General features: G+C 44.4%; 1 protein-coding gene across 2 annotated transcripts in view; it reads right to left on the minus strand.

The window, feature by feature from the left end:
* Nucleotides 1–15,451, minus strand: part of ADPGK (ADP dependent glucokinase) — a 36,983-nt gene extending 21,532 nt beyond the window's left edge. The window contains exons 1-2 of one of the 2 annotated variants that reach the window (XM_033921100.1): nucleotides 14,839–15,451; nucleotides 1,831–2,056 (exon numbers count right to left, since the gene is read on the minus strand). In XM_033921100.1, coding sequence (XP_033776991.1) covers nucleotides 1,831–2,056; nucleotides 14,839–15,050 — 438 coding nt within the window. In that variant the 5' untranslated portion in view covers nucleotides 15,051–15,451. The remainder of the gene's footprint in view (nucleotides 1–1,830; nucleotides 2,057–14,838) is intronic. The other variant, XM_033921101.1, reaches the window with a different exon arrangement.
* Between the last annotated feature and the right edge of the window lie 5,952 nt (nucleotides 15,452–21,403).

Below are 21,403 nucleotides of genomic sequence, written 5' to 3' on the forward strand. Positions count from 1 at the left end.
GGAGAGGGCAGCGGGAGAGGCAGGAGAGGGCAGCTGGAGCGCCGGCAAGTGCAGGAAATCACTCGCTGTATGCTCCGACCGCCTCTTCTTGCTCTAAGTTGGGCCTTACCAATCAGGAGCTGCATGTCAAAGCAGCTCCTGATTGGTAAAGTCCGACTTAGTGCAGGAAGAGGCAGTTGGAGCATACAATGAGTGATTTCCTGCACTCGCCGGCGCTACGGCTGCTCTCTCCAGCTGTCCTCTCCTTGTTGGCGGTTCGCGATCGGAAAATACCACGAATGACCGGGATTGCAAACCGCCGACTGCGAACGACCGGGGGAACACTGTATGTGCAAATGACCAGGAGATAAGGGTCTGGGATGGGACAAAGGTGTGGCAAGTTCATAGAATGCTTATTTTCCCATTTTAGAAGCGGACTAAAACCCGGATTCTATAAAGTCTTCTCACTGTGAGGCACACAAGTGTTTTTAGGGTACTCTGATGGTGGGAGTGCTGTGCCATGTGAGATAGGCATTCTGTTCCTGTGGAAGACCCAGAGACTGAAAGGGAAATGAGTCCAATGCAACTGCAAAACCTAAAAGCCTGACTCAGGTTCCACAAAAAGAAGCAATCTGTGTGGTCTTTCCAAGTAGTGCCACTGGAATAACAAGGAGCAGGGGAAGGGTTAAAAACAGAGTTGGCTGTAAGTTTTAGGGCCCTTTTACAAAGCAAAGTAACGCAGCCCATAGGAACTGAATAGACTGCCTTGCATTTGCCACTTGGGACTCGCTACTGTGGCCTTGCAAAAAAGGTCCTTAGGGTGCTTTTAAAAAAAATATATATATATATATATATACAGTGGTGCCTCGCATAACGAACGCCTCGCACAGCGAACGCTGCGCACAACGAACTTCATGTCTTGCTTCCTACAACGAACTTCGTTTCACACAACGAAGTCGCCCGAGCTGCATCCTTCCGCGCAGGCACTGCTATTAACTGCCCTCTCTCCGCCTGGCTCCCTGTGCAGTGGCGGACCGTCGGCTCGCAGGGGCCCGGCGCCTACTGCTGATGCGTTGGGGGGGGGCGGAGCTACTCTCGCCGCTTCCCCGATGCTAGAAAAAAAAAAAATGAACAGTCCCAGTTTTTGCCGCTGAGACTCTGCCCTCTCTCACTGTAAAATTAGACTCTACTTAGTCTGTCTTTAAATTTAAAAAATGTGTGTTGTTTTAAAAAACAATTATGTTGTTAGATGTATCTAAATAAAACTAATAACCAAAAATTTATCTTTTTTTATGTCATCTTAGCATATTTTATGCTACAGAACGAATTATTTTTTTTAACATGTATTGTTATGGGAAAACGCGTTTCACATAACGAACCTTTCGCATAACAAACTTGCTCCTGGAACGAATTAAGTTCGTTGTGTGAGGCACCACTGTATATACTTTTATTTTTTTTTTAATATGATTTAAAAAAAAAAAAAAAAGTTTATATTTTTTAAAAATATGTTTATGAACCTTAGGGTGCTATAATCCAACAGTTCTGACTGAAGTGGAAGGGCAAGGAAGAGGAAACCGATAGACTCCAAAAATATTTTTTTTAATCTAAATAAAATCTTCATTCTATCATCTGAATTACCACCACCAATCTAAGAATCGCTTCAAACATTTCTGGATGTAGCACCGAGACAGAGGGTAAATGGCCTGCATATATTCTGCTGAAAAAGTTTCATCTGGCATTTCCTGGATCTATTTCTGGACCTGACAAACCAGCCTGCAAGCAATGAGAAACTTTCCCCGCTACCAGTACTGCCCATGGCACCAACGAAAAGCGCTACCAAAGTCATCTTACCTCAGCGCCTGGGTACTGCGCAGCTGCTCTTGCAATCTGCTGAAAGATCTGCTTCTCGCTAAAAAAGCGTTCGGCAGCCGCGCCCCTCTTCATGAAATGCACAAAGGTCTCCATCAGATCCTGTTCAGAACGGAGGACCTTATGATCCTTCCCCTGGCCAGGGGCAAGGCCCAGAGCCTGCAGCAACTGTACACCAGAGACCACCACATCCACGCAGGCGTTCACTCTGAAAAGGAATGGCAACCCGTGAAATGCCACACTGAAACCCAGCATTCTTCCATTATTGATACTCCCCAAAATTTCAAAGAAAGTTCAGGCAAAACCCAATGTGCATTTCTGTACTACGCCGAGTTTGAAAAACTATACAAAGCTTGTTTTCTGCATAAGTTTGCCAAAAACATGACCACTTTCGATAAACTTCGGGATATATCATCCTGAACAAATATGCAAGAAGCCTACACTCACACCGGCCACCCCACCTAAACACCACCATTTCATTACCTGATTGTTCACCTATCACAATGTTTTCTTCAATGCAAACTGATCGGACCCTGCCGCATCCTGACTGGCGATCAGCTGAGCCCATGTCTCACAATTTCTTCAAAACATATTCTATGTTTACCCTCTTCCACCACCTCTTTTCTAGATACACTTGCACCCGTCTATTAGAACTGCAACCTTTCTCCTGCTACAAAACGCATAATAAATATCAGATCCTCCCAGTGACATAGCGAGGGTGAGCAGCGCCCGGGGCAGTGGTGCCTCTCCCTGCCCTCCCCTGTACCTTTTTAACTTCGGTGTGAGCAGCCACCAACTTGCTGGCTCACGTTGGCTTCGGCGCTCTCTCCGACGCCACTTCCTAGGTGCGGATCCCGGAAGTGATGTCGGAGAGAGCGCCGAAGCCGATGCGGGCCTGGAAGTTGGTGGCTGCTCGCACCAAAGTTTAAAAGGTATGGGGGAAAGGGGAGGGGTGTGCGCGACAGGGGGAGGAGTGGGAAGGGGAGGAGGAAGAGTGCTGGCACCCCGAGCAAGATGGCATCTGAATACCATTTAGGTGTAGACTTATTGCAAATTTATTCAGGATGATATATCCCAAAGTTTATTGTAATTGGTCAAATTTTGACAGAGTAATGCAGAAAACAAGCTTTGTATAATTTTTTTTTTTTTAAACACTATGTACGGAATTCAGAAAACTGTATAAAATCTTATATCAAAAGCTTAATGCCAAGTGTACAAGTTACTTTCATTGTATACGTGCTACTTGATTTATCTTTGTGGAGGTCATTTATATCCTCGGTTCCCAACCTTGTCCTGGAGGACCACCAGGCCAATCGGGTTTTTGGGATAGCCCTAATGAATATGCATGAGAGAGATTTGAATATAATGGAGGAAACAGGCATGCAAATCTGCCCCATGCATTTTCATTAGGGCTATCCCAAAAACCCGACTGGCCCGGTGGTCCTCCAGGACAGGGTTGGGAATCACTGATTTATATTATATTACTCTTATGCTCTTGTAATTTTAGTCCTTCGGTACTTCAATTAGCATTACTACAATAATAACCTCTCCTGTATTAACTAGGCGAGAATTTGAAAACGCTGTCTTGGAGCATCCTGAGTGCATACGCATGTATGTGGGAACCACACAGCTTGCCAGGGGCAAAAGGACAGGAACTGCCATTGAAGGGTGCGAAGACCGCTAACAGCTGTTACCTGAAATGCCATATTGACTATTATCAATCCTGGTCAGACTCCTATATTCTCTCTTTTCCTTTCCTTCCCTCAAGCAAAACCTCACTTGTCCCTCCTCCCCTCTCCAAGTTCCTAACCTTCCTGATAGTTGGCTTTCTTTTTATTTTTTTTAATATAAATCTAGCTTTAATTGTTTCTTTAAGTAAGGCACAAATAATGACATTATTTAACTCCTAACCCGCACTCACTTGTATATTACCCACGCCTGAGAAACTCCCTAACCCCCTACTTGTCCTGTTTATCTGTTTGATTAGATTGTAAGCTCTACTGAGCAGGGACTGTCTCTTGAATGTTTTTATGTATGGCGCTGTGTACATCTAGCAGTGCTTATTTTTAGCAGAAGTAGTAGTAATCCTAAACTCTGAAGCTGTTACGGTTGTCTTCAGGCTCTCTCTGCCTCTTTGTCAACCACTGGTTGCTGTAACTGATTTCCAACCCATCCTGCGCAGGCTGGCAACATCCTCTCTTCAGCCCGTGCAATCTGAGGCTGCTTCCTCTTTCTGGCTGCAAAGTCAACACCACCTTCTTCCTTTCTATTAGAGAATGACACGGTGACAAAATTCATCACTGTTCCCGTCCCCGCGGATAACCGCGGGAAATAATCCCATATCATTTTTTAGTGTCTATTTCAGCCTCAGTCCTTCTACACCAGCATTCTTCAAAGCAAAGCAAAGCTTGCGAGTCAGTGGTTGTGGCCATTCATACTCTGATTCTTCCCTCTCTCCTTAAAGAATGACATGAAAATGGTTTACCGTGGTTAACCGCAGGGACGGGAATGGTGATGAATTTTGTCACCGTGTCATTCTCTACTTCCTATGTCCATAAACAATGGCGTTTTTGCTTTGCAACCCAACACCATCAATTTCCAAATATATGTTTCAGCGCTGGTGGGGGGAGAGGGTACAGTGTTATGAACCCTAATCTAATCTAATCCTTATAAATCACGCTATGCCTAAGAAGATTCAAGTATAATTTAAGGAGATACAATTTAGTACAGTGCAAGGGTGCAACAGAGGTACATTATAAACTATTTGATATTCTATGCAGTAAAGATTGTATTAGAGAGTAACTTAAAGAAATAATTGGTATAGTTCAGGGCTGTTACAGGAAGTACCATGTGGGCAAGGGGTGTAATACAGAGAAATGAGCCAATACTGTCTCATGAATTATATTATGAGGTAGATAGAGTCTGTTATGGTTGGTATCCAGGGGCTGCTTCTGTATATGGTGCCATAATATTGATAAGTAATGAAATCCCTGGATATGGCAATTGAAAATCGCATTGAACTCCTTCTGGGGCATATTATTGATCCATAAATACTAATGCAATGTGATTATGTGCAGAATTATACAAGCGAATAATTTCTGAGGATGTAAATTCTGCAATGTTTATGCTCTTCCTAAATGTAATTATTTGCTTTTCCAACTGAAGCTCAAGGCAAGGTATACCTGAGGTAAAGTAGTTACTTTCACTTCACCAAAGAGTTTACAGTTTAAATTCAACATGTACTTTATAGTACTCTGGAGGAAAGGTGGGAGAGGGGAGATATGATAGACCTTTAAATACTTACGTGGCTTAAATACACCTGAGGTAAGTCTCTTTCAACTGAAAGGAATCTCCAAAGTGAGAAATCATAGGATGAAATTAAGATGCGATAGGCGCAGGAGTAAGCTAAGGAAATGCTTTTTCACAGAAAGGGTGGTAGATGCATGAAATAGGCTCTCAGTAGAGGTGGTAGAGACAAAGACTGTGTGTTTGAGGTCAAGAAAGCATGGGACATGCACATGGGATCTCATAGGGAGGGGAAGAGATGGTGGATGTCGCGGATGGGCAGACTGGATGGGCTATTTGGCCCTTATCTGCCTTCATGTTTCGATAACCATAATGCTCTATGACCTCATAATGCAAGAATAAACAGCCTTAGCCTATAGAGAGAGGAGGAGAAAGTGGATGTCGCGGATGGGCAGACTGGATGGGCTATTTGGCCCTTATCTACCTTCATGTTTCGATAACCATAATGCTCTATGACCTCACAATGCAGGCAGGAGTAAAGAGCCTTAGCCTATAGAGAGAGGAGGAGATAGTGGATGTCAAGGATGGGCAGACTGGATGGGCTATTTGGCCCTTATCTGCCTTCATGTTTCGATAACCACAATGCTCTATGACCTCATAATGCAAGAATAAACAGCCTTAGCCTATAGAGAGAGGAGGAGAAAGTGGATGTCGCGGATGGGCAGACTGGATGGGCTATTTGGCCCTTATCTGCCTTCATGTTTCGATAACCATAATGCTCTATGACCTCACAATGCAAGAATAAACAGCCTTAGCCTATAGAGAGAGGAGGAGATAGTGGATGTCAAGGATGGGCAGACTGGATGGGCTATTTGGCCCTTATCTGCCTTCATGTTTCGATAACCACAATGCTCTATGACCTCATAATGCAAGAATAAACAGCCTTAGCCTATAGAGAGAGGAGGAGAAAGTGGATGTCGCGGATGGGCAGACTGGATGGGCTATTTGGCCCTTATCTACCTTCATGTTTCGATAACCATAATGCTCTATGACCTCATAATGCAGGAGTAAAGAGCCTTAGCCTATAGAGAGAGGAGGAGATAGTGGATGTCAAGGATGGGCAGACTGGATGGGCTATTTGGCCCTTATCTACCTTCATGTTTCGATAACCACAATGCTCTATGACCTCATAATGCAAGAATAAACAGCCTTAGCCTATAGAGAGAGGAGGAGAAAGTGGATGTCGCGGATGGGCAGACTGGATGGGCTATTTGGCCCTTATCTACCTTCATGTTTCGATAACCATAATGCTCTATGACCTCATAATGCAGGAGTAAAGAGCCTTAGCCTATAGAGAGAGGTGGAGATAGTGGATGTCAAGGATGGGCAGACTGGATGGGCTATTTGGCCCTTATCTGCCTTCATGTTTCGATAACCATAATGCTCTATGACCTCATAATGCAGGAGTAAAGAGCCTTAGCCTATAGAGAGAGGAGGAGATAGTGGATGTCGCGGATGGGCAGACTGGATGGGCTATTTGGCCCTTATCTGCCTTCATGTTTCGATAACCATAATGCTCTATGACCTCACAATGCAGGAGTAAAGAGCCTTAGCCTATAGAGAGAGGAGGAGATAGTGGATGTCAAGGATGGGCAGACTGGATGGGCTATTTGGCCCTTATCTGCCTTCATGTTTCGATAACCACAATGCTCTATGACCTCATAATGCAAGAATAAACAGCCTTAGCCTATAGAGAGAGGAGGAGATAGTGGATGTCAAGGATGGGCAGACTGGATGGGCTATTTGGCCCTTATCTGCCTTCATGTTTCGATAACCACAATGCTCTATGACCTCATAATGCAAGAATAAACAGCCTTAGCCTATAGAGAGAGGAGGAGATAGTGGATGTCAAGGATGGGCAGACTGGATGGGCTATTTGGCCCTTATCTGCCTTCATGTTTCGATAACCACAATGCTCTATGACCTCATAATGCAAGAATAAACAGCCTTAGCCTATAGAGAGAGGAGGAGAAAGTGGATGTCGCGGATGGGCAGACTGGATGGGCTATTTGGCCCTTATCTACCTTCATGTTTCGATAACCATAATGCTCTATGACCTCATAATGCAGGAGTAAAGAGCCTTAGCCTATAGAGAGAGGTGGAGATAGTGGATGTCAAGGATGGGCAGACTGGATGGGCTATTTGGCCCTTATCTGCCTTCATGTTTCGATAACCATAATGCTCTATGACCTCATAATGCAGGAGTAAAGAGCCTTAGCCTATAGAGAGAGGAGGAGATAGTGGATGTCAAGGATGGGCAGACTGGATGGGCTATTTGGCCCTTATCTGCCTTCATGTTTCGATAACCATAATGCTCTATGACCTCATAATGCAGGAGTAAAGAGCCTTAGCCTATAGAGAGAGGAGGAGATAGTGGATGTCAAGGATGGGCAGACTGGATGGGGTATTTGGCCCTTATCTGCCTTCATGTTTCGATAACCATAATGCTCTATGACCTCATAATGCAGGAGTAAAGAGCCTTAGCCTATAGAGAGAGGAGGAGATAGTGGATGTCAAGGATGGGCAGACTGGATGGGCTATTTGGCCCTTATCTGCCTTCATGTTTCGATAACCATAATGCTCTATGACCTCATAATGCAGGAGTAAAGAGCCTTAGCCTATAGAGAGAGGAGGAGATAGTGGATGTCAAGGATGGGCAGACTGGATGGGCTATTTGGCCCTTATCTGCCTTCATGTTTCGATAACCACAATGCTCTATGACCTCATAATGCAGGAGTAAAGAGCCTTAGCCTATAGAGAGAGGAGGAGATAGTGGATGTCAAGGATGGGCAGACTGGATGGGCTATTTGGCCCTTATCTGCCTTCATGTTTCGATAACCACAATGCTCTATGACCTCATAATGCAAGAATAAACAGCCTTAGCCTATAGAGAGAGGAGGAGAAAGTGGATGTCGCGGATGGGCAGACTGGATGGGCTATTTGGCCCTTATCTACCTTCATGTTTCGATAACCATAATGCTCTATGACCTCACAATGCAGGCAGGAGTAAAGAGCCTTAGCCTATAGAGAGAGGTGGAGATAGTGGATGTCAAGGATGGGCAGACTGGATGGGCTATTTGGCCCTTATCTGCCTTCATGTTTCGATAACCATAATGCTCTATGACCTCATAATGCAGGAGTAAAGAGCCTTAGCCTATAGAGAGAGGAGGAGATAGTGGATGTCAAGGATGGGCAGACTGGATGGGCTATTTGGCCCTTATCTGCCTTCATGTTTCGATAACCATAATGCTCTATGACCTCATAATGCAGGAGTAAAGAGCCTTAGCCTATAGAGAGAGGAGGAGATAGTGGATGTCAAGGATGGGCAGACTGGATGGGCTATTTGGCCCTTATCTGCCTTCATGTTTCGATAACCACAATGCTCTATGACCTCATAATGCAAGAATAAACAGCCTTAGCCTATAGAGAGAGGAGGAGATAGTGGATGTCAAGGATGGGCAGACTGGATGGGCTATTTGGCCCTTATCTGCCTTCATGTTTCGATAACCACAATGCTCTATGACCTCATAATGCAAGAATAAACAGCCTTAGCCTATAGAGAGAGGAGGAGAAAGTGGATGTCGCGGATGGGCAGACTGGATGGGCTATTTGGCCCTTATCTACCTTCATGTTTCGATAACCATAATGCTCTATGACCTCACAATGCAGGCAGGAGTAAAGAGCCTTAGCCTATAGAGAGAGGTGGAGATAGTGGATGTCGAGGATGGGCAGACTGGATGGGCTATTTGGCTTTGATCTGCAGTCATGTTTCTATGAGAATGAAGTGATACATCATAAGTTGTAAGCAATATTAGTGAAAGAGGATATGAACTCTTGACCTCCCTGATTCTCAGCCCACTACTCCAGCAATTAGGTTATTCCTCCAAAAATGCTCATTGAACTGCTTTACTTGAATAGGAGACTGCAGGTACCTCGGGATCCCATAGAAAATGGAACGCAGTAATGGGCAAAGATCAAACATTGCACTAGTCCTATCCAGAAGTCAATTTAGTCCCAGATCATTTCTACCTGTCAGAGCACATCCTTTACAGGAACTGGCTAGATCTGGAGGACTTGTGTTTGTGATTTTCTTGTCCATCTCCAAAAACAAGAGAAACCTAAGGCCTGTTTGCTAGGTCCTCAGAGAAAAAGGATATTAGTAGAGCACATAAAGAGAGGTATCACCCAAGGAAAAAAAAGCACTATTGCTAGCACATTGCTTTTTGAAGTCATCCACACTAAAGAAAAATAAATATTCAGACATACTGAACCAAAAATCCACATAAAGGAAAAAAAACAAACAACCCAACACCCCACCAACTGACAGTTTTCAGAATTTATATAGCATGCAAACACAAAAAGTTAACAGATATAAAATTATGAAAATAGCACCCCGCAAATATATTCTAACCAGTGGCATAATAAGTAGAGAATGGGGCAAATTTGTCCCCAACCTTGCAGGAACTCAATTTCTCCTTCCCATCCCCGCAAGTTTTGTCACTGCCCCATTCCTGTAAGCTCTGCCTTAACCGCACAAGCCTTGAACCCTTATGATTTTAAAGTGTTTGAGGCTTCTGCATAGGAGGATAGAGCTTAGGCATTGGTGGAATGAGGCATTATGACATCACAGTCTGAGCTCTAGAATGTTGCTACTTATGATTGTAAAGTGATTGAGGCTTGTGCATAGGAGGACAGAGCTTAGGCATTGGTGGAATGAGGCATTATGACATCACAGTCTGAGCTCTAGAATGTTGCTACTTATGATTTTAAAGTGTTTGAGGCTTGTGCAGATGAGGACGGAGCTTGCAGGAATAGATCAGGGACAGGAAAAGAACTCGCGGGGACAGGGAAAAATTTGTTCCCGTGTCATTCTCTAGTAGTAAGGGTGAGCGGCGCTCCTCTCCCGTCACCCCCCTCCCTGCACGCCCCATTCCCTTTCCCCATACCTTTTTTAACTTCTCTGGCATGAGAAACATGCCATGTAGGTATCGACTCACCCTTTGATATCACTTCCTAAGCACGGGTCCCAAAAGTGACGTCAGCGAGAGTGCCAATGCCAACACGGGCAGCAACCTCACATTGTATTTAAGCTCTTCCCATCTCCCACTTTTCTCTTTTTATTCCAGTATGTCTATATGTCTTGTCATACCCCCCACACACTTTTCTTTTTTTTTGTTTCCTTTTTTAATTTTAAAGTTTTAATTTAATTTTAACAATACAGTGTTCCCCTGGTCATTCGCGATCGGCGGTTCACGGTCCAGGTCATTCATGGTATTTTCCAACTGGAAACCACCAACCCAGGAGAGGACAGCTGGAGAGGCAAGAACGAGCAGCCGGAGCACATACAGCTCCTTTAATAATAATAACAACTATTTTTCTATACCGCCATAATCTTGCGACTTCTAGGCGGTTCACAGTGAAGAGAGCTGTACAATCAGCGAATTACAGCGTACAAATAGTGAAGGTGTCACTGAGCAGTCAGTGACTGTAGAGTACACAATAGCAAGAAAAAGATATTAATGGGTTACAGTATAATCTTAACATGTTACATTAAAGGGGCTGGAAAGCCAGGGAATTACAGAACACAATTGGTGGAGAAGACACGGAACAGTCATTGAAAACAGAAAACCGTTAGAGAACCACCACCACCAAGGCTAGAAGACAGAGATATATAAGGACTACAAATTTAAAAAAGAAGGCATGTCATTTTAACCCTCCAATGCCCCAGGTACAAAATGTATGCTGGGTTTTACTAAATCAAATAATAATGGCCACTTATAAAGTTCAATCTTTATCCAGCCCAAAAGGATCGCGATCAATCATCAACTCTTATAAATCGACTGGATATCACCTTAATGCTTGTATTCATATAATTTATAGAGAAAACGCCTCAGCCCCACCACTCCACCGCAAAAACTTTAGTTTAAATCGCGGGAAGCAACGTGTGGTGCTTCATCATTGGCTGTCTTCACTATTTTGTTGTACGTAGGTAATTCTTCTAACAATCTTTTTTTATTTTTTTAAATTTTTATCAATAAAACTTGATTATCAAACTTCATTTCTTGTTGGTAACTCAATATATTAGATAATACTTATCTCAGCCAACCAAGGGAGCCAGACCCGACATGTTTCGCACATATAACGTGCTTTCTCAAGGGTCTCCCAAGGTACGCCGCCGTCATCCGACTCCAAAAGTTTAAAGAGTTGAGGGTTTTACTAAATGGCACTAGAGGTTTTTAGCACGGGCCAGTGGGGGAAATGCTCCAACACTCGTAGGAATGCCACTGTAATAAGCACATTAGGCACAAAGAAAGTACCTGTAATATGTAAACAACTTTGGTTGTACTGTATATCAATAAACAAATAGCATAGTGTCCAGATACATGAACTGATAAATTGTAAACCATTATGTAGAAAAGCAACCTAGACTAAAGTAAAGTTCTCTGGCATAGACAATGAGGTTAAACATAGAAACAGAAAAATGAAGGAAGATAAAAGACCATATAGTCTATCTACTATCCCCTCCTCTTCTTTAGAGATCCTAAACTTTCTCGAACTCAGATACACTTTTTGTCTCCACCATGCCATTCTGAACATTCACCACCCTTTCTGTGAAAAAAGTATTTTCTGAGGTTACTGTATTTCCCCATGTATAGGTCACAGGAAATGACGATATAGGTTTTAAAACTTTTAGATAAGCCACCCCCATGTTACTAGCCATGGCTTATCTAAGAGTTTTAAAACCTACAACGGCCTATACAATGGGGTGGCCTATACATCATCCCCCCCCTTAAATACCTCCCTCACCAGTAAATACCTCCTGGACGGCCGCGCCTGCCTCCTCCAAACACGTTGTGCAGGGCAGGAGTGATGCTTGTGATCTCAAACACTGCCCCACGCCCTTCCTCATTGGCTGCCGTCAGTTCTCGCAACGGCAGCCAATCAGGAAGGGCGCGGGGCGAGGCTTGAGACTGCAAACATCACTCCTGCCCTGCACAGCGTGTTTGGAGGAGGAAGGCGCGGCCGTCCAGAAGGTATTTACCGGCAAGGGAGGTATTTAAGGGGGGGGGGGGGAGATGATGTATAGGCCGCCCCATTTCAGCAAACCGCCCCAACTAGGCTGATTCGCAAAATCGATGTATAGGCCGCAGCCTATACATGGGGAAATACAGTACTTCTGAATCTATCCCCTTTCACCTTGATCCTATGCCCCCTCAGAGTTTCCTTTCAACTGAAAGAGACTCTCCTTATGCGCATTTGTACCACATAGATATTTAAATGTCTCTATCATATTTTCCCTCTCTCGCCTTTCCTCCAAAGTATAATATTGAGATCTTTAAGTCTGTCCCCTTATAACAAAGGCCACTGACCATTTTAATAACCTTTCTCTGGACTGACTCCATCCTGTTTATATATCTTTTTGAAGGTCGGGTTTCAGAATTGTAAACAATATTCTAAATGAAATCTCACCAGAATCTTATATAGGGGCATCAGTGTCTCCTTTCTCCTACTGGTCATTCCACTCCCTATGCACCCAAGCTTCCTTCTAGCTTTCACATTCACCTTTCTAAGCTGGTATTGCATTTGAACACATAGGACCAGCTCTGTGGTTACTAGTGGGTGCTGAACACCCTCAATATTGAGCAAGTTCTTTCAGGGGATTCATAGACAGTAACGCGGAAGACAAAGGCGCGCGCCGACAACTGAGCGCAAAACGGAGGCGCGCGCCGAAGAAAAAGACTGTTTTTAGGGGCTGCGATGGGGTTTTTTGTTGGGGAGCCCCCCCCCCACTTTACTTAATACAGATCGCGGCGGCGTTGTGGGGGGTTGTAACCCCCCACATTTTAGTGAAAACATAACTTTTTCCCTAAAAACAGGGAAAAAGTTAAGTTTTCAGTAAAATGTGGGGGTTACAACTGCCCAAACCCCCCACAACACGGCGCGATCTGTATAAAGTAAAGTGGGGGGGGGGGTTCCCCCCCATACCCCCTGTCATAGCCCCTAAAAACAGTCTTTTTCTTCGGCACGCACCTCCGCGCTGCGCTCAGTTGTCTGCTCGCGCCTTTGTCCCGGCACGCTTTTGACCTGACACCTTTCAGGGAGGTGCAATTTATATCGTGTTTGGCACCCCAATCATTTTGAAATGTTGGCACCTATGGTGGAATGCATGACATCTAACAAAAACAGTATCAGTTCTGCCCATGGTAATTCTTTGAACTCTGAGGTAGAGTTTCAGCTTCCGAACTTGCACCAAGAGTTAATCAAGGACAAAAGTAGCTGGCCCTTAATGCTAAATATTAAAGAAAGACTCCAGGAACAACTCATGCAGATAGTCACACATCCTTGTGAATCTCCGCCATACCTATTCATCAAAAATAGTTAGCAAAGGTATTTGCTAAACAACACATAAACCAACAACTCCACAAACTATCAGATTATGACTGAGCCATATTACAGGTAGTACTTTAGCACCGAGTCTCTTTGCTTTACATATAAAGACACTGGCTTCTCAGATCCACTCTAATTTATCGTACACAGTTTATTGTTTATTGTTTAATTAGTTTCTTGATTAAACGCTTTATCGATTCTGCAAAGCGTTGTACAAAGCACTTGATAAAATAACATTGTAACAAACAGAATTACCATTAAAACAAACTTTTTTAAAAAAAAACAAAACGAAAATACAAAATTATTAGACGAACTACAACACGTACTAGGTTAAATAAGGACGCACTAACAAACGATACATGAAGGAAAAAGGGAGGAAATACAATAATTATAGTAAATGAGAGAGACATTAAGGGAAAAAAACAAAAGGGCAGGACTTAATGGAGAAAAAAAGAAGGAGAGAAAAGAGAAAAGAAAAGAAGAGAAAAAAAAAAAATAAAAAAAATGAAATCACAACTTCAATTAAAAGCATCTTTAAAAAGGAAACATTTTAAGCTACTTTTAAACGTTTTTAAATTATTTTCTGTTTTTAGATAAAGCGGAAGAGCATTCCAAATAGTAGGAGCTGTTACAGAGAAAATAGAGGTTCGACGTGTACCGATTATTTTTAAGGAGGGGATATTTAAATTGGATTGAGTTATGGATCTTAAAGATCTTGGTGGATCATAGGGAATCAATATTCGATCAATAAAAGCTGGGGAATTAGTCTGCATAGTTTTAAATGTCAAAAGGGCAATTTTGTAAGTTATCCTGTGTGAGATAGGTAACCAGTGGGCATCTTTTAACAGAGGAGTAACGTGGTCATACTTTGTTGCTCTGTAAATTAACTTAATTGCCGTATTTTGAATTAGTTGCAGACGTTTCAAATCTTTGTGAAATATACCTTTTAAAAGCGAATTGCAATAATCTATTTTTGAAATTATGAGTGAATGGATCAAAATGTAACGCATGATGCAAAAAGTGTGCCGTGTTAGCAGAAGACGTTAAGTGAAATTCAGTCATTTCCAAATGCCAAGGACCCTATGCATGAGAAACTCGAAAACCAAATTGGACGGTCTGCAAACAAGCCGAAGGCACTACTGAGCTTACATTAGACTATTTAAGAAACACTATCCAAAATCTCGAACCAGCTTCTACTGCTATGCATCGATTGCTTTCATAGCTTGACCCTCCCCCCGGGATAGCAGTCAATAATCAAAACTGAACAATCTGGAATCGTGCCCTATAGCTACTTACCCCACAGCAACTTTACGCCACTGCCTGGCTGGGGCAACAATTGCAGCATCCCACGCGGAAGCCAGAGTCTGCTCGATGGAGGGCGCCCCCTGGAGGGGGCGCAGAAAGGCGGATAAGAACCCCAATGCAGATTCGGGTAACTGCGGGTCCCGGTAAACCAGAAACCCCAACGTCAGGGCACAGAGAGCCACGCAGAGCGCCCTGTACCACATGACAGGGTTAGAAAGCTGACGGCGTTGGTATTAAGAAAATGCAAGAAGACAGCTTAAAATGTTAAAAAGCTGCGCGGTGCCCACTGCAAGAATTATACGGTTCTAATTGTTCGCTGCCCTTTTCACGTCAGGAGAGAAAACTCCGGGGGTGGAGACAGAGGAAATTGCTCGAGCGAACGCGGGTAATCCTGGCCAGGCTTTCCGGGGCACAGATGAAACGAGGCCCCGGCACCAGCCCGCGCGCGACCACTCAAACACTCTCCCTTACGACGTTTACGTAAAACCTACAACGCACGCCGGCCCGTAAACTGCCTGGCTTTTCACACAGCAAGTGAGCCTCTACGTCAGTTCCGTAGAGAGGCAGTTCCAGCTACAGAATCTTGAACGCAAACTTCTCTAAAGCGCTTCGAGAATTGGAGAATGAATCGACACTGCGAACAAATTTACGAAGGGGCGTGTAGGGATATATCATTTATCACATTAACGCTTCGGTAGATTGATATTTGTTAAGCATTACGGCATATTTTTTATTACAACCGTCATTACAGTACTTTGCGTTTGTGTAAACTTTTCATTTGCTACTTCTCCTTACTGTAATGTTGCCAAGCTATTTCTCTGATTCCCCCATAAAGAAAAATAGAACCCTCCAATCGGAAACGATCTTTGGATTTCAAAAACAACTTTATTAGGCATGCGAGGGAAGAGGAAAAGGAAAGGCAAAGGCACAAAACTAGACGTGAGAACAAAAGATCATGCATTATAGAGGATGAGAGGGAGAGATGTTTAGGACTGTGTTTGTCTCTCTGGGCTCCTTTTACGAAGCCGCGTTAGCGGTTTAACGCGCGTGCGATAAAGCAGCTAACGCGGCTTTGTAAAAGGAGCCCTCTGTTTTTAGCGTGTCCCTCCTAGGCAATCTTATCCAGGCTGGTCCAACTTCAGCCTCTATTTCTATTGCCTGATAAGTGTCTCCAGCCACAGAAATGTCTCTCGGGTCATTTCCAGATATGCCCCCAAAATGTGGGGCTGCATAAACAATCCTTATCTGCCAGACAGACCGATGGGTCACCGATGGACAGTTTCATCACGGTCACTGCAGTTAATAATAAATTAATCACAAAAGGTCTTTTAGCACAGATCAACCATATAGCATCACGAGCTATGTCAGATTAAGTTCTGTGATACTGGGGTTATGTTGAGGCAGGGGGATTTTCAGGATCCACAATAAATATGCATGACAGATATTTGCATACTAAGGACCCAGTGCATGTATATCTCATGATTATTCATTGTGAATATCCTGAAAATGACTGGCTGAGTGTACCCTGAGACAGGGCCGCCATCAGGGCAGTACTACCAGTCCTGCATTCAGGGGCCCGGAGCTGACATGGGGCCCGGGCTTCCCCAGGGTCCTAGGCCACAGTCTAGGGAGGGGGCGGGCCGCCCCAGGTGCATAGGAGAGAGCTGGACGGTGAACTCGCGGAGTTCAATACATCTCGAGCCGCGAGGCTCATCTTCTGTTCCTACCTGCCCTGCCACTCACATATAGCCGATCGGAAGTGTTCCCCGATGTCAGCGCTGATGTCGGAGGGAGGGCTTAAGCAAAGCCTGCCCTCCGACGTCAGCGCTGACGTTGGAGAATACTTCCGGTCGGCTATTTGTGCGCGGTAGGGCAGGCAGGAAACAGAAGACAAGCCTCGCGGCTCGAGCTCCGTTTTGCTGAGAAAATTGCAAAGATGGGCTGGGAGGCAAACGCGGAACACAAAAGGGGGGAGGGAGTGTGTTTTGGACACAAGGCATGAACTTGGGAGAGAGGAAGGGAGGAAAAGAGATGCTGAGGTGGGGAGGGAATGTGTTTTTGGACACAGAAGGCATGGACTTGGGAGAGAGGAAGGGAGGGAAAGATATGCTAAGGTGTGGAGGGAATGTGTTTTTGGATACAGAAGGCATGGACTTGGGAGAGAGGAAGGGAGGGAAAGAGATGCTGAGGTGGGGGAGGGAACGTGTTTTTGGACACAGAAGGCATGGACTTGGGAGAGAGGAAGGGAGGGAAAGAGATGCTGAGGTGGTGGATGGAATGGGTTTTTGGGCACAGCAGGCATGGACTCGGGAGAGAGGAAGGGAGGGAAAGAGATGCTGAGGTGGTGGATGGAATGGGTTTTTGGACACAGCAGGCATGGACTCGGGAGAGAGGAAGGGAGGGAAAGAGATGCTGAGGTGGGGGATGGAATGGGTTTTTGGACACAGAAGGCATGGACCTGGGAGAGAGGAAGAGAGGGAAAGAGATGCTGAGGTGGGGGAGGGAATGGGTTTTTGGACACAGAAGGCATGGACTTGGGAGAGAGGAAGGGAGGGAAAGAGATGCTGAGGTGGGGGAGGGAATGGGTTTTTGGCACAGAAGGCATCGACTTGGGAGAGAGGAAGGGAGGGAAAGAGATGGTAGTGTACACGGGGAATAGAAGAAAGGAGAATTTTTGGTCATAGGGAGGGAGTGAGGTTCAGATAGTGGCATACCAAGGTGGGGGAGGGTGGGGGGCGGTCCAGGCAGGTGGGGGCTGCGGGGACCGTGCGATCGCCCGTGTTCCCGGCTCAAACTGGAAGGAGGGAGTGAAAGGGAAAAGGATTCTGGGCCAAGGGGATGAAGACAGAAAGAAAAACCCACAGCAGGAAAGAAAGGGAAGGACAGGCAGGTGAGCCAGATGCTTGAAGCAGGGGGGGAAGAAGAAAGAGGGAAAAAAGCTAGATGGGGTTGAAAAGAAGAGACACACTGGTATGGAAGAGGAAGATAGGGGAAATCTGGACACAGGAAGGTAACAGAAAGAGGGGAAATTATGTGCATGTGGCATAGGGACAGAGACATAAAGGGGACATGCCATGGGGATGGTATATGGACACAGGGGGGGGGGCAATGGCAGATACATAGGGAAGATATTAGAAACGGGGAAAATAGGAGCACAGAAGCGAGATGGTTTGTGGGGATGGGACAGGGACCGAGCTCGCAGGCTCCAGTGGCTTGCACAAATTACATTGTAACGTGCCATGAAAATAAGAGGGAGGAAGGTAGATAGATAGGCCACGCGAGAGGAGCTGAAGGGTGGTAGAAAGGAATAGATGGTAAAGGAGGGAGGGAAGGGTGGTGGTGGTAAGGAATAGGACAGACATTGAAGGAGGGTGGAGAGAAACAGACCCTGAAGGGAAATGTGGAAGACAGAATGGGAAGAAGACAGATGCCAGACTATGGGGGAACGGAGGAAAGAAGATGGGTGCTAGACCAATTGGGGGGGGGGTGAAGGGAGAGGCACAGTAACAGCAAATGGAAGATGCAGAGAGAAGACACACAGTGGATGGAAGGAATTGAATGAGAAGATGTGGAGAGCAGAAACCAGACAACAAAGGTAGAAAAAAAATTCTATTTATTTATTTTTTTGCTTTAGGATAAAGTAGTATATTAGTTGTGTTGATAAAAATTTATAAACAAAGCCCTGCCAGCTGAACATCTCTTTCTCTAGTTCAGCAGCAGGAACTTTGATTTATAAGAAAGGAATAAGCTAAATATTACAGTACTAAGGCTTATATGGATGCAGCGGGGACGGTGACGGGGTGGTGAATGGGATGGCAGTGGCGGTGACGGGGCGGTGAAAGGGATGGCGGTGACGGTGACGGGGCAGTGAAGGGAATGGCGGTGACGGGGTGGTGCAGAGGATGGTGGGCCGGGGATGGGGCGGTGACGGGGACAGATTTTTTCCCCGTGTCATTCTCTAGTCTCAAACTCAAACCCTTTGCAGGGCCACATTTTCGATTTGTAGGTACTTGGAGGGCCTCAGAAAAAAATAGTTAATGTCTTATTAAAGAAATGACAATTTTGCATGAGGTAAAACTTTTTATAGTTTATAAAACTTTCCTTTAACAGTTAAAAGGAAAGATATATAAACTATAAAGAGTTTTACCTTATGCAAAATTGTCATTTCTTTAATAAGACATTAACTATTTTTTCTGCGGCCCTCCAAGTACTCTATTTTTTCTGCAGTCCTCACATTTAAAGTTTAATATCTTTTCTTTCTCAAAACTGACACATTTCAATCACTATATTGAAAATAAAATCATTTTCCCTACCTTTGTTGGCTGGTGACTTTATTTTTCTGTGCTTTTAACTATGTTTCCAGGGCCTTCTTGTCCTTTGACTGTTTTTCTCTCCGTCTTCACTTTCTGCCTTGCATCCATCTTTCAAAAAATACGAACTGACCTCGCTTAGAATTAATGACCTGTCTATGGAGAGTGATCAAAAAAAATTGTGAATTGCTCAGAGACGTGAAACTCTACAAGGAAGGTTGGTACAGAGTTTACCTTCCAGTCATTGCAGCTATTTCAATGATGATCACGCTCCAAGCCAGAGTTCCAAAGGAGTAGAAAAATGTCTCAGTCTTTCAAATCACTTTAAAAAAATGATGGCGTTCTTTCTTCATATACTTCATCAAATGAACATCACTTGAACTAAATACGTTATGATACTGTAACTTAGCTTTATAGAAGGTTTTGGGGTCCCAACGTGGCCCCGTTTCGTTTCCTGCTTCAGGAGACCCGATTTTAAATGCGATGAAAATCTTTTAAGGCTTTAAACAACCGTTCTGAAATAGTGATGTGTAAACACACCTAGAAAACAAAAAGATATAAAGGAGTCGAGTGTGAGTAAAAGATTCCACTGCTCACACTTCGACAAAGATCTTAAATTAGCTTGTAAGGCTATACTAAAGGGGAAACCGCTGTAGAGTACATACCACTGCTGGAAACCGCTACCAGTACAGGAGTATCAAGACTCGGAAAGGGGAACACATCGGCAGGATTCGCACAGGTTAAAAGGAGGCCCCCCCCCCTAGTTCAACACCGGCAAGAACATCAACATGCAGTTACGGATCTTACTTTTTCAATACTTAAGAGTAGCCCGGGAGCTTGTCTTACGGGCGGATAGTAACACGGGGCTGGGAGGCCTCGTGCTTCCCGCAAGGCAAGCTGGGGGGGACCGTTGGAAGAAAAAATTTAGAATAGGTACAGGGGAGGGGTTCGCGCCTAAAAGCGGTTTTTGGATAGGTTAGTTTAAAGAAAAGGGGCGGTCTGAGGGGGCACAAGAAATCGGGACCTTGGAGGACTGAGTTGTTGTAGGTCCTCCAGGGCGGTTTTTGTCCCACCCTTGGCTGGTGGCTCTAGTGGCTTGGCTGGCGGGTATCCCAAGCTACTGGTTGCTGGGGCTCATCCGGCGATGAGCGGTGGGCCGGCTGGGAGCCTTGCCTTGGGGTCAGGTGACCCGGGTTAAATGGGGCATGAGGTCATGCCACCCCTCAGACGCTTGCTGTTGGTGGCGGGGTCGGGGGCAAATGGTAATGTTACACGGGGTAGCTCGGGAGGAGCTTGCTGATGTTGATTTTCAAGTTAAGAGTCATTATGTTAATGATGTTATTTATGCAAAGTTAATTTATTGGTTATTCTCATTTAATAAAGAGCTGCGGCTATTATACCATAATAAGTGTGTTGGTTTTATTTAGGGGAGGGTATGGAAGAAAGGTTTTTTGGGGACAGCAGCAGGGACTATCCAGATCCCGCTGTTAATGTTATAGCCACCACTAGAGGAGGAGACATTGCTCACATACTGTGGAAACAAGAGCAAAAATGGATTTTCACTCTCAACATTTTACATCCACATGGACTTAACAGTGAGATGGAGTGGGTAGCCTTTTTGTAACTTTATTGGCAGGATACAAGCTTTACAACACCATAGTTTGCTACAATGTTTCCCATTATAATAGGATTGAGTGTCTAGCCTGTCTGCTATTTTGTGGCGATATAAGTATCTTAGCCACAATGGAATTTTGTATCCACTTGCCCTGACACCATATAATTCGATCTCAGTCTCAAACAGTTGAATTAGACATATGTCATTTTGACGTCAGTTATGTTTTTTTGCGTTCTTACGCTCAGTGCGCACACAGAACATCCCTCCCCCTCTGATTTAACCCTTTCAGGACCAAGGGACATATTTGTCCCATAACTTTAAAATCCTATCAATTTTGATTGGGATAGTCTACAGTTCTAAATTTGATATGTACGGATTCCATATGATACTGCCTTTATGTAAACAAACTGGTTCCGACATTCATTCATTAGCGTCGTTGCCAGATTGACGAGAAGATTCACTTGCCACACTGTCCATAAGCCAGAAGTTTGATTTTTTTTTTTTTTTTTAAATGATATTTCACAAAAAAAATCAATTTTTTGGCATCTGCAAGCCCTTTTTACCATAAAAATGTCGTCAAAACCACAAAAATTGGCCTATGATCCTTATGTTCCTGAAAGGGTTAAAAAAT

This window comes from Geotrypetes seraphini, chromosome 14 (genome assembly GCF_902459505.1).
Source record: "Geotrypetes seraphini chromosome 14, aGeoSer1.1, whole genome shotgun sequence".
In the NCBI taxonomy this organism is placed as follows: domain Eukaryota; kingdom Metazoa; phylum Chordata; class Amphibia; order Gymnophiona; family Dermophiidae; genus Geotrypetes; species Geotrypetes seraphini.